This window comes from Dermochelys coriacea, chromosome 5 (assembly GCF_009764565.3).
Source record: "Dermochelys coriacea isolate rDerCor1 chromosome 5, rDerCor1.pri.v4, whole genome shotgun sequence".
NCBI lineage: Eukaryota > Metazoa > Chordata > Testudines > Dermochelyidae > Dermochelys > Dermochelys coriacea.
Genome location: NC_050072.1, coordinates 91,733,004 through 91,748,407, shown reverse-complemented (window position 1 = coordinate 91,748,407; position 15,404 = coordinate 91,733,004). Strand labels below are relative to the sequence as shown.

Genomic DNA, 15,404 nt, shown 5'->3' with positions numbered 1-15,404 from the left:
GTGGTTAGATGTTAAGAGCTTACCTTGCCCTTTGTGAAAGCGGGTTTATTAAATTCATAAAAGAGCTCAGATTCCATAAATTGTCCTATTAGTATGCCCTCTTCACAAAGGCTTCCTGTCTCTATAAAATCCTCTTCATTCAAATCTACCCTTAGAGATTTATCTACATGTTTTCCCAGCTCTGTCTCTTCATATTTAACAGAGACAGACAATTCTTCCTCTTCCTCAGACAGTGCATCTTCATCCCCAGATGCAGTGTAAGTATTGTCCAGCTCATCTTCAGCAGTCACAATACCACCACATTCTATTTGGTTTAGGAGAAAACTCGGTTCTCCCTCCTCTTCTTCATCTGAGTTATTGATTTCAGATATCTGGTCTTGTAATGAAGGTGCAAGTTTGTTCAGGGAATCATCCAGTTCATCAGTCCCCTCTGTGCTCTCCTCATCCATGTCAGCTTTATCGTCAAGTATTACATTGCACTCTAAACCAAACTCATCGCTCTCTGTGACTACAGTGCTCTGAACACCTTCAGAGTCTGAAATACTGTATGTTTCAATATCATGCTCACTTGCTGGAATAGGGAGATCTCCATTTTCACTGTAGTCATCCAAGCCTTGATCAATAACTATCACATTTTTCTGCCATTTCTTATCTTGGTCATGTTCTTCCTCTTCCTCCTCCTCCTCATTTCCACTTTCTGTCTCTACACAGCTTGGTTTAAAGTTCTCATCATCACCGGAAATCATCTCTTCAATTACAAAGTCTGAATCTTCCTGAGCAATTCCCAAATGTCCTATATCATCTGCCAATTCTTCTTCAGTCATGCTTTCAGAGACAAACACCTTGGAAGGATCAACTGTACATACCTGAGGCGTGTCTATACTTCCATCAATAATATTAAGACAATCAGCTGCTACCACTTCCCCCATTTTGTCAGCTACATTTTGCATATCGATGGCATCATGCTTTATGGCATCCTTTTCAGGTTCTAATCTTTGTGATGTCTCCTCATTGACATTCAAAGGCTTTTTTGGGCTGGATTTTGTCGGTTTTTTGTGGGGCAAGGCAAAATATTTGTAAGTTGCCCTTAAGCAGTGAAGAATATATTCATATACTAGCTGACTGTTCAGAGTTCTTGCCACATTCCTCTTTACTGAGTAAGGGTCTGAAAGAAAAAAAAGCCAGTAGCTAACTGAATACAGAAATCTATAATTTCATTGATGGATATAAAGAAGCAACAAAGACAGGTTTGATTAGTCCCGTTTTGTTTTACAACATTTAGATATATTGTCAATTAATTTAATGAACTGTTTTAGGAACACATTAGCAATAAACAGAGCTCTAGACTATGTGGAGGAAACTGTATATGTATCATATGCCACTTAATACATTTTATAATATCACACAGAAACGTATGCCTGAAATTGTTTTTCTAACATATCTGACAGCGTACTTGGTAAGTCAGAGGGCTGATAAGTCTGAATTGACAGACTTCAGGTACCTTCCACAGCCATGCGCTTTTTGGGCCAGTCCTTTGATTCACGAGACACTGGTTCTTTGAGTCGGATACTGATGACCAGATCAGCCAAATTAAACTCCAAGGCATAGAAGCGAAGCAGTTCGACCCAAAGCTGCCCAACTGGTGCTGAACACTGGTGTCCTGAATCAACACTAAGGGAACCTGTTAATTAGAAAGCAAAACCCTCTTCAGTTTTAAGGTGGATGAAAAACCCTCTTTTATGGGGCAGAAAAATCAATCATTCTGCCAGTCTTAAACTTGCTTTTCACTGACACACAGTCACGTCTGCGACGAGCGTTCAGGTCTCAACAATAAAAATTAATGCTCTACTCAAACAAGGGAAACTACAACATTATGAGAGTTAAACACACATTTTACAGCTACAGAAGAGGACAATTTAAAGAGATAGTTATCTTAATTTACACTAACACCTCAAACTCTTATAAATAAAATGAAATAACGGTTGGACAGTGACATGTATGATTATGGCTAATATTAATCATGATTGTGTATTTAAATAAAAATGTTCTTTTGCTATAATTAATACATTTCAAAGTGAGCATTTCAGAGCATAAAAACCTCAGTTAGGATGAAAGATATAGCCTCATCAAATGCAAAACATTCTTCAGAAATGTATGGTCACTTAATTGTACAGGCACAAAATGTGCACTTCAAGCAAGAAGGGGAAGCGACAGACAGAGCAAATTACATAGTTTAAAATCTTTGTGGATATTTATTCTGCCAACTCTTAAAGTTGGTTGGAGAGGTTTCTTAGGGCTAACCATCAATAATTTGGCATGAAGCAAAGACATGGAAGCTGGGATTCAGTGCTAATCCATTTTGGTATTGTGACAAATTACTGACACAGTCTTTTAGAGTACATTATGCTTTTCCTTAGATTCAGGCGGTCCTAGCTTTTACGGCTATACATTATCATCTTAATACACTTTGTAAGAATTTAGTTTACGTGAATTTTATAATGGCTCTGATTTATAAAACACAGCACAAATTATTTTTAAAGATTTCATATTTTAGCTATATAAAGATTGCTTAGTATTTTACCAAATAAGATCTTTTTAGACAAGATCATGGAGTACTTTACACTTAAAAAAAATTATAAATGTTAGCCATTATTGGATTAAATTTATGTAACTTCTGTATTATAAAACACTCCCATGGGCGATTAGGACTGAATTTATACAGTTATGCTCTTTCTAAAAAGAGCAATGCTATTAGATACGAAAAATAGTAGTTTGAAATTAAGAGAGTTACTCATTTGACATAGTTAAGTTTGAAAAAGGATTTTTGAATTCTGTCAACTACAGTTGTCCCCTAGTTTAACAAATATTAACAACCCAGGACTGTGACCCTGGGACCTCTTGGTGCCAATTGGCTGAGGGCACAGGGGATCTGGTACCTGCATACTGGTTCACTGAAGCGTTCTCTAATGAAACCTGTGGCACACTGGTCATCATAATCATTGTGAGATGTGTGTACCCATAATATGTAAGGAGTTACGTATATATAGACCGTAAGCACATACTTTTCAGTGCGAGTTAAGGCAGGTCACCAGAAGGGGATCAACATACTCCTGCCAGGCAAGAGAGAAGAGATGCTTATCTCTGGCTGGCTGGTCAAGTGTATTATGTATTGTCTACTTCACAAATGGAAGCCTACCTACAATCTGAGCACAAGGCTAATCAAGAGATCGTAAAAACCGACAAGAAAGGAGCACAGAGGAAAAAACAACTAATGGAAGGAGAGGAGGGGAATCCTGTTCACAAGTTAAGACAATAGATTTTTGTACGGTAACTGTAGAGACACAAACTGCATCTTTCACCTAGGAGACAAGCTGACAGCATGCTTCTTTTATGAACAGAGGGTCACAACCAACCTTGCCGCTAAAAGCCGGGAGAAAGATTTTTTGGATGAGACAACCTTTATCAGACAGGAAAAAAGTGTTGTTAGCTAAGTTTAGGCCTTGGCTCTTTTTTGGTAAACTTATACTCGTTTCACTATAAACAAATCTAAGTGCTATGTGTTAAGCTGAGCTGTGGTCTAAGGAGTAACTGGGAAGCTGTGGTGAACTGTTCCTTTGGGAACAGTGGGCCTGGTAATTGTGTGAGTGTCCAGTGGTTTAGGGACTGGACACTGCAGGCATGCTTGGAGGACTCGGGTGCTGGACGGTGCCTATCGCTAACCTGGAAAAAGAGAAAGTGGGGCCTGTGGAGGTCTGGAGGGGAAGTTTGTGTTGCCAGTAGCTGATGGAGTCAGAGAGTGATCGACAGTGGGCATAGAAAAGGCTTCCGCATAGCGAGGTGCCTTACAACCCTGGGTATCCCTGGCAAGCACCACAAATACCTTAAGACTTAGAACTACTTCCTGGTCTCCTACTACTTGTCACATTTGTCTTTAGATGTCGCATATGCAACCGAAAACCAGTCACTGAATTAGAGAGACAAGGTGGGTGAGGTAATACATTTTTATCACCACCCACTTTGTCTCTCTAATATCCTGGGACTGACACGGCCACAACACTGCACACAGCCACTGAATTATGCAGGTTAGCTTCACAATACATAAACAATTTTACTTCACTTAAAACAAAGATCGGTGGTCATTGCTGAGAGTAGCAGTAGGTGATTTCTAGATTACTACTGAAGTAACTGAAATGGTTCAGACCTTGCCCCTTTTAGGAGAAGCTTCTTTTGGAGAATCAACGTCATCAACAGCAGGATTATACTCCCAGACCACGATATCATTCTCAACATCTATAAGGTTGAAGTTTACTAATTTGTTTAATGAGAATCCTCCAATCTGGAGAGAGCAGAGGGAAAGAGGAAAAAAACACCAGACACCTTTTTTATCTGAAGGATTTCAAACCAACCTCTTCCATACTATTAATCATCCAGAAAAAAAGTCAGTATTTTAAAGACGTACAAAAATCATCATATACTATACCCATAATAAAGACAGGCTTACTGAATTCTCATTCGATAGGGTTCTTCCCCCCCAGGGAATCGGTTTTCTGATTAAATGTCACCAATTCGCACTACAACTCCATTAGTCGATTTTCAAAATAAGAAATTACACGCAGTATCCCCCTAGTTATGATTTATATTGGTATCTTTACTTGGTTAGAGGTTCCGTCACGTGGCTTTAAATAAAATTTTATACATACATCCATTTGACTCTTTAACCAAGATCAAGAGCTGTACGTAAATAGCAAGTCTGTAAACAATTCTGAAATATGCTAATGATAAAATAGATCAGTGTTTGAAGAAGTCTGTTATAGGCCTAGGATAAACTTTAAGTGCCTAAGTCCCACTCAAAAGTTACTGAGTTGTTTTTGAAAAAAGTTACACATAGGATACCACCTTAATTAATCCCCCTTGTGCACAGGCATTATGATGCAGTCTTTAACTACATAATTGCATATTATTTTTTCCATAGGACCCCCGCCTCATCAGTGCGCAGTATGGACCCGCATTATGGGTGAATCAGGACTGTGCAGCCAAGGAGATGGGGCCACACACCGAACAATGAGAAAACAAAAGAGCGAATAACTGCTCATTAAGTGAGCACTGTCCATTCCGTGCACTGAATGAGGCTAGTATCCTGTGGAAAATAATATGTGATCACGTAATTAAAGACTGCATCATAATGCTTGCGCACAAGGGGGAGGAATTAAAATTGCTCAACCAACCTTAATTGTGGCATGTTCTTGTCACATATATTATGCACACAAAAACTATATTGATATTTTGCTGTTGGTGACTAAGTGTCTTACTCTCCTGCACAAGGGATAGGCAAGACACAAGCAAGTAATAATTTACAATTATTACAGAAAATATCAACCTCAGATTGATAAGACTTAAGTAGCACATACCCACAATCCCAAATAAACAGGCAGAAATGGCTCTTTCCTCTGTTGTAGAAAGAAAATGACCATTAAAGCAAACACGTAAGATGGCAAACCTCCTTCTTCAGGACGATCAGCACAACACAGCTATAAAAAAAAATTTAAACACATTAATATTTTTCCACAACAAGCTTTTTATTACAAATAGTCTTTTTGGTATCTATCATCATTCTCCTATTTGCAAAACCGTCAATTTAAATACTGGAAGAGAGAGCGAAGATTTACATAACTCATTTGTCCCCATGTTGTGGGATGTGTTTGGTTCCAAAGGACTTCATGTAGTCATTAAAATCACAGCTGGTGTTCTAGCATAAGAATACTGAAATCACTTTTCTTGTATGCATTCTGGTAATCTTCCAGCCATACAAGCTACTGGTTGTATGCAACAGTTGGGATTTGCAGTGGGGGAGAAGGGAAATTGAGTCAATGAGATCTCAGCATAATTCCCTTCAGCTCCTTTAATGAACTGCTCATTTTCAGTTTAAAGAGTTATGGTATAATAAATTCAGAATCGAGACTCTTATCTTTGTACTGTAATCTTCTCAAGCTATTTCAGAAATCAAGACTTAAGGTGGCATATATGGTATGCATACCCAGAGTACTGCCTAACATTCAAACTTCACCATTTTAAAAGCGACTTGCTACATGAAATAAACACACCCTACCTTCCGTCAAACACATATCATACTTGCATCAAATACTCAAAGATTTCACTCATTTTGTCCACATGAACTCTTCCTAATTTGTTTCCATTAACTTCAAATGTGAAAATTACCTCATATGACAAATTTTAAGAATTCTTCACAAATAATCTTCCCCTTCTATGCACTTGAGGCACTTTTGCAACTGGTATTCAGGTGCAGAGAAGCTGGGATTTCATAAGCAATTTTTTAAAGACTAACAGACAAAGATATGCATATCAACATCTTTAAAATTTATAAAAGTGTTGCTATTAATGTGATTAGACTCTCAGCAATCACGTAACAAAAGAGCTTGTTAAGCAACATTATGGTTGATTTTTTTTTGGTACAAAGTCAAGAAATCCCAGCTAGAGTTTCACATCAACCTCTATGATCATATACAAAATGCTGCCTATGTAAAGAGATCTTTAACTAGAAAGGCAAGGTGGCACAGTTGTGGTTGCTGTATACACTATAATTTAGTGCAACTCGTATCTACTCATATGCAAATCAATTAGATAATCTCAGTCAGTGCACGCACATAATTGGCAAAGAAAATAATATACTGCACATAACAAACATTGTATTCCTCAGAGGAGGAAAGCCTGTGGGTCACGTTTAAAGTTCAAAAGACATTTTTGAATTATAAGAACCTAATAAAGCAACTGAAAGTTTTTTAAAAGCATGAAATACTGTTATATTTAGACCATTGAAGGAACTGAATAGATTCTTCTTTTAAAGTTAGAAAAAAAAAAAAAAAAAGTCACTCAATCTAAACCAGCGATTTTCAGCTTTCCATACGGCAAGCCCCTTTTCCATAGCAGGGCACACCATCTATCCAACCCCTAGTGGAGCAATATGAAGGACAGGGCAATTGCAATCTGTTTGTGACTGCCCGCATCCCCCAAGGTAGAGAACCCCTGCTCTAGATCATGCAAAATTTCAGACCAAAGAGTAACTTTTTCCCAAGGAGAGACTTAGAGCAATCGCATGCCTAAACTACAACTGGAAATTTACTAGCATGACATTAGACTAAAAGATAAACACCATGAAAACCAGGATGTATCTTGGTTAAACTTTTGTACACTGCCTACCTTCTTTTATCCAGGTGCCTGTTCTGAGAAACTCATCACACAAGAGTTGGACAAAAAGAATGGTTTGACACGTATACATCCAGTTGTGGTTTTGTTTTGTTTTTAAATAAAAAGACTCACCTTCGCCCAGTACCTGAAGGCAATCACTAGAGGTACAAGAGTTGGTTCTAGTTTTCCAAGAGTAGCCAAATGGTTTGTCGTCAGACAAGCATTTTCATTCCCTGCGCTTACTTTACAAACAAGGCCACTACAATGATAAAGAAACAACCTGAAAATCCTGCAAGTGTTTTAAGGAAAGCCGTATGTCAGATAAAAACTTACAACCTATCACAAAATTGGGGCTATGATGAGAGATTTAACAGCCTCAGAGACTTAACATTTACAATTAAAGGAAGCAAACAAAACCAGTTTGACCTGTGTATTTAGTTTTACCATTTAAACATTTAAAGCTTTTACAAGAGCAAAAGCATTTTAAAATTCACAGCAATTCATCACTCACTTTCTGGAGATTTTTTTTTAAGCAACTAAATCATTTAATCAGTGAACTAAAACATCACACATTGTCATTTACTTCCGTGAATCAAAATAATTTCATTGTACCAAACCCCGTTACTAAAAAGTTCACAAACTATTTCCAAAGTGCAGGAAAAAAATCACTAACGAAAGACCAACTAGCTGCAAACAACTGGGGATAGATTCTACATCAGTAGCTAGTTACACAATATTTCATGAATCTTAAGTGGTATGTGGTAAGTGGGCAAAATAAAATGCCTCTCTCCTTTCCTCATAGCACTAAAGCTATTTAAGCTCCCCTTACATTGTTTTTTAGGTTTCTTTCATTTGATATTAAATCTGCATCATCTAGAAGGGAAGAAAGGAAATTTTCTACTTTAGCAATCATCCCCAGTGCAGAGGGGTGCACAGTGAAAAAATAAAAGGTTTATTTATTTATTTATTTACTTATTTATTTGTTTTTTTAAAGAGGGACTGGGGAAGAGGGGGTTGAGGAAGAAATAACCCTTACCCTCTTATTCTAGGCTAGGAATGACTTGCCCATAAGTGTTTGTGTCAAGATCCATGGAACTGTAATAATTTAGTGCAGAAATGTTATTTTTTTCAAATGTGGGTATGTGTAATTTACATTGCTATATGCTATTAGAACACACAAATTGACAATGAGACCTTTGCTTTTCTCTGCACACCACCACTGGTACTCTAGCATGGAAATCTGCATCAACATCAATAAAAGATTCTGGGGGGGGAAAAAAAAAAAGAAAAAGCCACATTAAGCACATTGTTAATAATATTCTTCGTGTTTAAGGAGAAACTCATGTAGTGCAAGGAGTAGAAATAGATTCTGGGTCTATCAGTCTGGCTCATGAAAGGCTCACCTCCAATTAGAAATCTGACTAACTCAAGCACAAAAATAGAAAGGTAAGTCTGGTGGGTCATACTATCAGACATTGTGTTAATTTAGATTTTGAAAATATGAAAGGAAAAATGCAGTCCAACTACATAAACTTGCAATGTTTCTAAACAAGATCACATTATTGTTGGTAGAGGAGGCAGCGACTTAGCAGTTGTGTTAAAGAAAATGCTACAAGGGAGAGAGCGGAAAGAAGGGTAAAACCTCTCTCACACACACACACACGGTAAACTAGAAAAGGAGCCACCCTCCCTCTCTTTTTCCTTTGCGTATGTTCTATTTAGATTGGAAAGACCCCGTTTTCAGCTGGGTTCAACCCAGTCTTCACTGATGTGCATAAATTAGGACCGAGTGGAGGTTTTTTTAGTACCTCAACATGCAGGTGATGAGTTTGCATATACACATTCTATCTTGTGTACGAAACATCAGCACACCAAAAATGTATGTGCAGATGTGTGCACAAAGTTGTATATACATGAAAGGAGGCTAGGATCTGAAAATAGGGCCTTAAGTACTTTGGGACAAAGACTAGTCAGTCTTATTTCAAGTAAGAAGCACTATGCACACTTATGCCGCTAGGTAAATCATCCTCACAAGCTAGCCTGTGGAAAGAGGGGCATCCCCATTCCTGATGTGAATGAGAACACACAGTTAGAATTTCTACCACTAAAGGACATACTGTAGCTAGTATTTCAATGAAATACTAAAGCAGCTAAATTCTTTAGACCTTATACAAGTGATGCATTTAGTATCTACCATTATCGATTAAGGGCAAGTCATTTGTTGGAACACACATGACAAGCCTACACTAAACAGCTTGTCTGACGGCATTAGTTCTGTAGTGTTGTTGTAGCCGTGTCAGTCCCAGGATATTAGAGAGATATATAATGAGGTAATATCTTTTATTGGACCATCTTCTGTTGATGAGAGACTCTAAGGTATGTAAAGGAGCACACCTTACTCTAGGGAGATTTGCATTACATTATGGGCTAGCAGAGGAATATTACGATCAACCTTTATTTCTGTGATCCCATCAGCAGCACTCACAGAAAGAGCTAGGGGATCATTACAGAATGTTACACCTTAGAGTGTTGTGGTACACACAATTTTAGCAAAAAGAAAAGGAGTACTTGTGGCACCTTAGAGACTAACAAATTTATTTGAGCATAAGCTTTCGTGAGCTACAGCTCACTTCATCGGATGCATGTGGTGGAAAATACAGAGGGAGATTGATATACACACACAGAGAACATGAAACAATGGGTTTTATCATACACACTGTAAGGAGAGCGATCACTTAAGATGAGCCATCACCAGCAGCGGGGGGGGGGGGGGGTGCGGAGGGAGGAAAACCTTTCATGGTGACAAGCAAGGTAGGCTGTTTCCAGCAGTTAACAAGAACATCTGAGGAACAGTGGGGGGCAGGGGGGAGAAATAACATGGGGAAATAGCTTTACTTTGTGTAATGACTCATCCATTCCCAGTCTCTATTCAAGCCTAAGTTAATTGTATCCAGTTTGCAAATTAATTCCAATTCGGCAGTCTCTCGTTGGAGTCTGTTTTTGAAGCTTTTTTGTTGAAGGATAGCCACCCTCAGGTCTGTAATCGAGTGACCAGAGAGATTGAATTGGTTCTCCAATTGGTTTTTGAATGTTATAATTCTTGACGTCTGATTTGTGTCCATTCATTCTTTTACGTAGAGACTGTCCAGTTTGACCAATGTACATGGCAGAGGGGCATTGCTGGCACATGATGGCATATATCACATTGGTAGATGCGCAGGTGAACGAGCCTCTGATAGCGTGGCTGATGTGATTAGGCCCTATGATGGTGTCCCCTGAATAGATATGTGGACAGAGTTGGCAACGGGCTTTGTTGCAAGGATGGGTTCCTGGGTTAGTGGTTCTGTTGTGTGGTGTGTGGTTGCTGGTGAGTATTTGCTTCAGATTGGGGGGCTGTCTGTAAGCAAGGACTGGCCTGTCTCCCAAGATCTGTGAGAGTGATGGGTCGTCCTTCAGGATAGGCTACCACCATATAATTCTATCCAAGGCACCACTACTGCAAAGACTTAGGCACCTGCTTAACTTCATGCACTGTGTAGTCTCATTTACTTCACATGCTTAACTCTCAGCAAGATCATTGACCAAGTAAATATAGCAACATAAAAACTCCAACTCTTTTCCCTAGCTGTGAAGAGATTTTGGAATTCAATGTACAAAATGCTCCCTCCTCCAATTATGTGAGCTTAATACCTTTACTCTTGTACCTGTCAATTTACCAGTGTAGAAGAAGAATGAAACTACATATGGAGACAGACTTGCATTATTCTGTAAAAATCAAGCAAGCATTTGATTTGATGCATCTATTTAAAAAAGGTTTTGCATTCAGCGAAGGAGTATTGTGAGAACGGCAAGGGGTGATTCTGAAATGAAACTGAAAGCAGTGAACATTTCTTACCACTATTCTTCAGACTTTCTTGTACAAGTAAGAGAACATCTGGTTGAGCCATCTGTGAAATGGAGTCAAATAATAGAAGATTATTATTTAAGCTACTGAAACATTTGAAAAATGGGGTTTTTTTTAATGATGGATTTTTAATACTTTCATATTGAAAAGACAGAGAAGGATCACTGTGACACCCAAGGCAAGTCACAACCTCTAAAGCCCAGTTTCCCCATCTGTAAAATGGACATAAATATCCTGCTCTGCCTCACAGGGTTGCTGGGAGGTGAGGTTTAACTCACTTGTGTTTGTGAAGTGCTTTGAATTCAGTGGATTGAAGATGCTATTAGCACAGAGTAATACCACTACTAATACTACTTTAGCAAGAGATTAAGATGATTTTAATCAAGCTGCAGTTAACAATAGCTCCCCTTGGATCGACACATTTTGGTAAATAAAAATCCCATTACCCCTTGGCACCTTTGTTATTACTTGCTTAAATCTCACTATAAAAGGCAATTAAGCCAGTTTTACAACACTAATAATAACCTGCTTACTTACATTGGCTGGAAACTGGACATCAATGTTTACGTCAGATGTTTTGAAACCAAATCTGCTACAGGAGGAGCCGTACAGCCTTAGCGAGCAATCTGCAAAGAAAGGAATTTTTTGTATATACTCAACATCTTAATCCAAATCCTGAGCTGGAGTGCAGCCACTTTGCAATGCCTTGCCAGCAGATTCTAGTCCTAGAACTGGTGTAGACAGCCATCAGAGGATCACCCCAATTCTGAAGAACCTTTCAGTAGCACAACAGTTCCTACGCTTTATCCCTGCTGCTGGCGAAAGGGACTAAGGCCACACCCAATAGGGCATGGCTTGGGCCTCCTCTAAACCCTGCTGATTCCCAGCCACTGGGTCAGTGGCAGTTGATGTAATTTCAGGCCAAAATATTGGCACTACGTCACCAAGCAGAACATACTGACAAAAATCAAATTATATAATTGGTAGAACTGTCAAAATCAGAGATTAGGATTACCCTTGCGGAGAAAGATGCTTTTTCTTTTTAGTATATTTGACCATCAAACCAAATGGCAAAGATATACCTGGCAATTTTGGGTGCAATAAATCTTCCATCGCTGTTTTAATTTTGAGTCTTTGTTCCAAATCCTCATTATTTAAGCCAAACTCTTGCACTACGTTTTCAATGGCAACACCAATAGCTTGTATCTGGGAAGGTGTTGGTGGAGGCAGGGTAGTCAGCAGTTGTTCTTCTTGCTTTTCCTTCAAGGACAACCATATTTTAACACATTTAAATGACTCTCTTCAGTTGCTTTAATGAGGAAGGGGTAGGTACACACAACCTACCGCCATAAACATACATTACAGAGCTAGTAAGCAGTTTCAAACAGTTGATGTGTTAGGACACAATTAAGGTCTAGAGAAAGAGGCTATACAACGATTCTATCTAGATAAAGAGTTAGAGACTTCACGAGGCTTCAGTAACTTACAAAAATCCATACACCTAAATAAAAGGCATAGGAAAACATCCCTTTCTCCTTATAAGGAGTGGCATGGGATAATGAAGTTGAAGACAAAAGGGAAACCCTGTACATGCCTTTCAATTCCTTTTGTCTTCTGGGGCAAAGGTGGGGAAGGAGGGCAGGCGCAGCAGACGTTTTTTTCAGTAATAATAAAATGTCGAAGTGCAGTTATGCTGGCAATGGTTTTAAATATATGTAAATATAAAGCTGTTATTTTAATTTTTGATGTATATTCTCTCATACTGGCATATTCAACAACCTTTTCATTTTATCTGGACTATTTTCAAAATGGCAATTAAAAATTTTAAATTCATTCTTACCAACTCATTCTAAATCAAGTATATTATAGCTGTCAGAGCACCACTAAATGACATATTAAGAAGAGAGCAGATACAGTTAATGATACTATTACACAACTCATGAACAACAAATAAAGTTAAGTTGTTACAGCTTTTTATTACCAAAAAAAAAAAAAAAAAAAAAACCACACACACTTTAAAAAACTTATGACCTGCACAGTAATACATTAAATGAAAGCTCCGTTTAATGATGGTTATTAGGAGATATCAGTAATATCCTAGAGGAAGTCCTGAGTTCACTCTGTGCTGGAAAAAAGTCTCAAACTACGTATTTGGTGCTTTTACCAATGTCTCTGGACATTGGTAGACATTATATAGAGAAGCACTCTATATAACACTAGCAGAATATTAAGCATGGTAAGAACAAGGCAAGACTTCAGGGCTAATATAATCGCATCATCATTAGCAGGATAACAATACTTAAACAAATATAAAGCATGGATTTCTGAAAGTGTCATTAACTCACCTTTATGTTTTTCTTGTGCTTCTTCTCTTTAATGTGCTTATGAGCAAATGTCACTGACTCAATCAAAGCATCACATAATTTGCAGGTATACTTGGCTGTGGGGTAGTTTCGAGGACGCTAAAATTGAGATAGTTTATTGACTAAGATACAGAAAGATGTTAACTTCATTTCATACATCTGCCATGGTCAGTTAAATTGTCCGAGGAAGTCCAAAAATACACCCTCCGACTTTCCTGGCAACCTGAGGGTTGCCACTATTATAATTGCTGGTAACCGGACCCTCGAGGCCCCGCACCTGCTCTGCCTCTTTCCCAGGGCCCACCCCCTTCTCTGCCTCTTCTCCCCAAGGCCCTTTCAGCATCTTGCAGGATCATCTCAAAGAGCCTGCCTGCCTGCAGGTAGGAGGTGGCCCCACCTGAGCAGAGGCTAGCGTGACCTGGCGCCTTCCCCATGCCCCGAGGTAACCAAACTTTAGGTCTGGGTGCCATTTAGGGTTGCCAGGTCCCCTTTTTGACCAGACTTCCTGTTCGAAAACCGGGCACCCAGCAACCCTATATGGCACCCCGACACAGACGCCAAAAACCGACTGTCCGAGTAAAACCCCAACGAGTGGTAACCCTACCTCACCCCAATCTTAGGGCCAAGCAATTTGAGTATTACATAGAGGGATACTTGGAAATTCGAATACTGAACATAGTCAAAAGCAAAGGTACACTAGTCTTCTTTTTAGTCATTTCCACCCACTAAACAGCCATTTTGTTAAAATTTTATGGATTGGATCACTAACAACAGACCCTTTAGCTTCATAAAGTGGAATTCTTCAGTAAGAGTGCAAGCCTTTGATCTTTAATTCATAAATTAAAACCTGTCTGTGATAAAATATCCAAATACTGTATATACAAAGAGAGTGTCGTCACCTTCTTTAGTCTGTAAATGCAGTCTCTCTTTAATCGCTCTTCAGCCTGCTGCAACCCTAGTAGTTCCTTCACTGACAGCATCGACTCATCTATACCGGGCTTTCCACATCGTCATCTTGATCATACTCCTCTTTTCCTGTCCTTCTTGATCTCCTTGGTTTCCTATGTTTCTTCATTTCTTAAAGAGTTATCAGAACAAATATACTGTAACATCATTTCAGAGCATACAACAGAATGGAAAGTGAACCCAATGCATTAAATAAGGCAGACAAGATTCTCTACTTGTCACACCGTTTCCTTTTCTGTCATATGCCAGCCATCTTTTCCGACAGTTGCAATACCTCCCACTCCCCGGTGGCGCATATTCATACTGTCTCCGAAGGTATGTTTGTTTTGACTCTTACCAACTATTGGAGAATGACCTCTGAAGTATCAACAAACAGGTTGACCCACAAAAAGTCAGTAACGCTATTTAGAAATTCTTGTTTGATCAACACTGGTTAACGCTAATGGCAACAGGTTCTACGGTCAGTTTAAGACTCACATTTTCTAAGAGATTAAGATGAGATGACATACTATCCCTACAGAATTACTGACACTGGATGACTCCCCACTTCTGAACCTGAATACTTTAATCTAGGAATTTTGAAACTTCAGTATTCCGGACTCCCTAGGAACACGACATGAAGGTTAGCACCCCCTAAACCTAAATTATACCCAGGCAGTAAACAGTGCATGTGTCAGATCAGGCAGCTACAGGAGTATAGCTGACATGGAGATTTTATTTAAACATGTATATAAGACAGTGCAGATTTCCCCCCCCCCAAAACTCCCGTTCCTTACTCCCACATAAAGCATAGCCCTCATGTCAAGATACTATGGTAACACTATTTGTTTTATACCCAGAAATGAAAGCCTCTTGCTCTTGGGTGTCACCCACTGTTCAACTGTACCAGTATGTTGGCTAGAGACAAGTAAAATAGCAAATTAAAAACAGACAGTGAACCTTTTTAGCTACTCAGAAGAGGGAAGCAA

General features: G+C 38.9%; 1 protein-coding gene across 1 annotated transcript in view; it reads right to left on the bottom strand.

Annotated features, from left to right (window-relative positions):
- Positions 1-14,560, bottom strand: part of TUT7 (terminal uridylyl transferase 7) — a 35,661-nt gene extending 21,101 nt beyond the window's left edge. The window contains 12 exon segments of the mRNA XM_038402311.2: positions 24-1,165; positions 1,502-1,669; positions 4,189-4,336; positions 5,409-5,528; positions 7,336-7,462; positions 8,398-8,467; positions 11,099-11,150; positions 11,645-11,733; positions 12,190-12,367; positions 13,453-13,569; positions 14,370-14,464; positions 14,467-14,560. Coding sequence (XP_038258239.1) covers positions 24-1,165; positions 1,502-1,669; positions 4,189-4,336; positions 5,409-5,528; positions 7,336-7,462; positions 8,398-8,467; positions 11,099-11,150; positions 11,645-11,733; positions 12,190-12,367; positions 13,453-13,569; positions 14,370-14,464; positions 14,467-14,545 — 2,385 coding nt within the window. The 5' untranslated portion in view covers positions 14,546-14,560.
- Between the last annotated feature and the right edge of the window lie 844 nt (positions 14,561-15,404).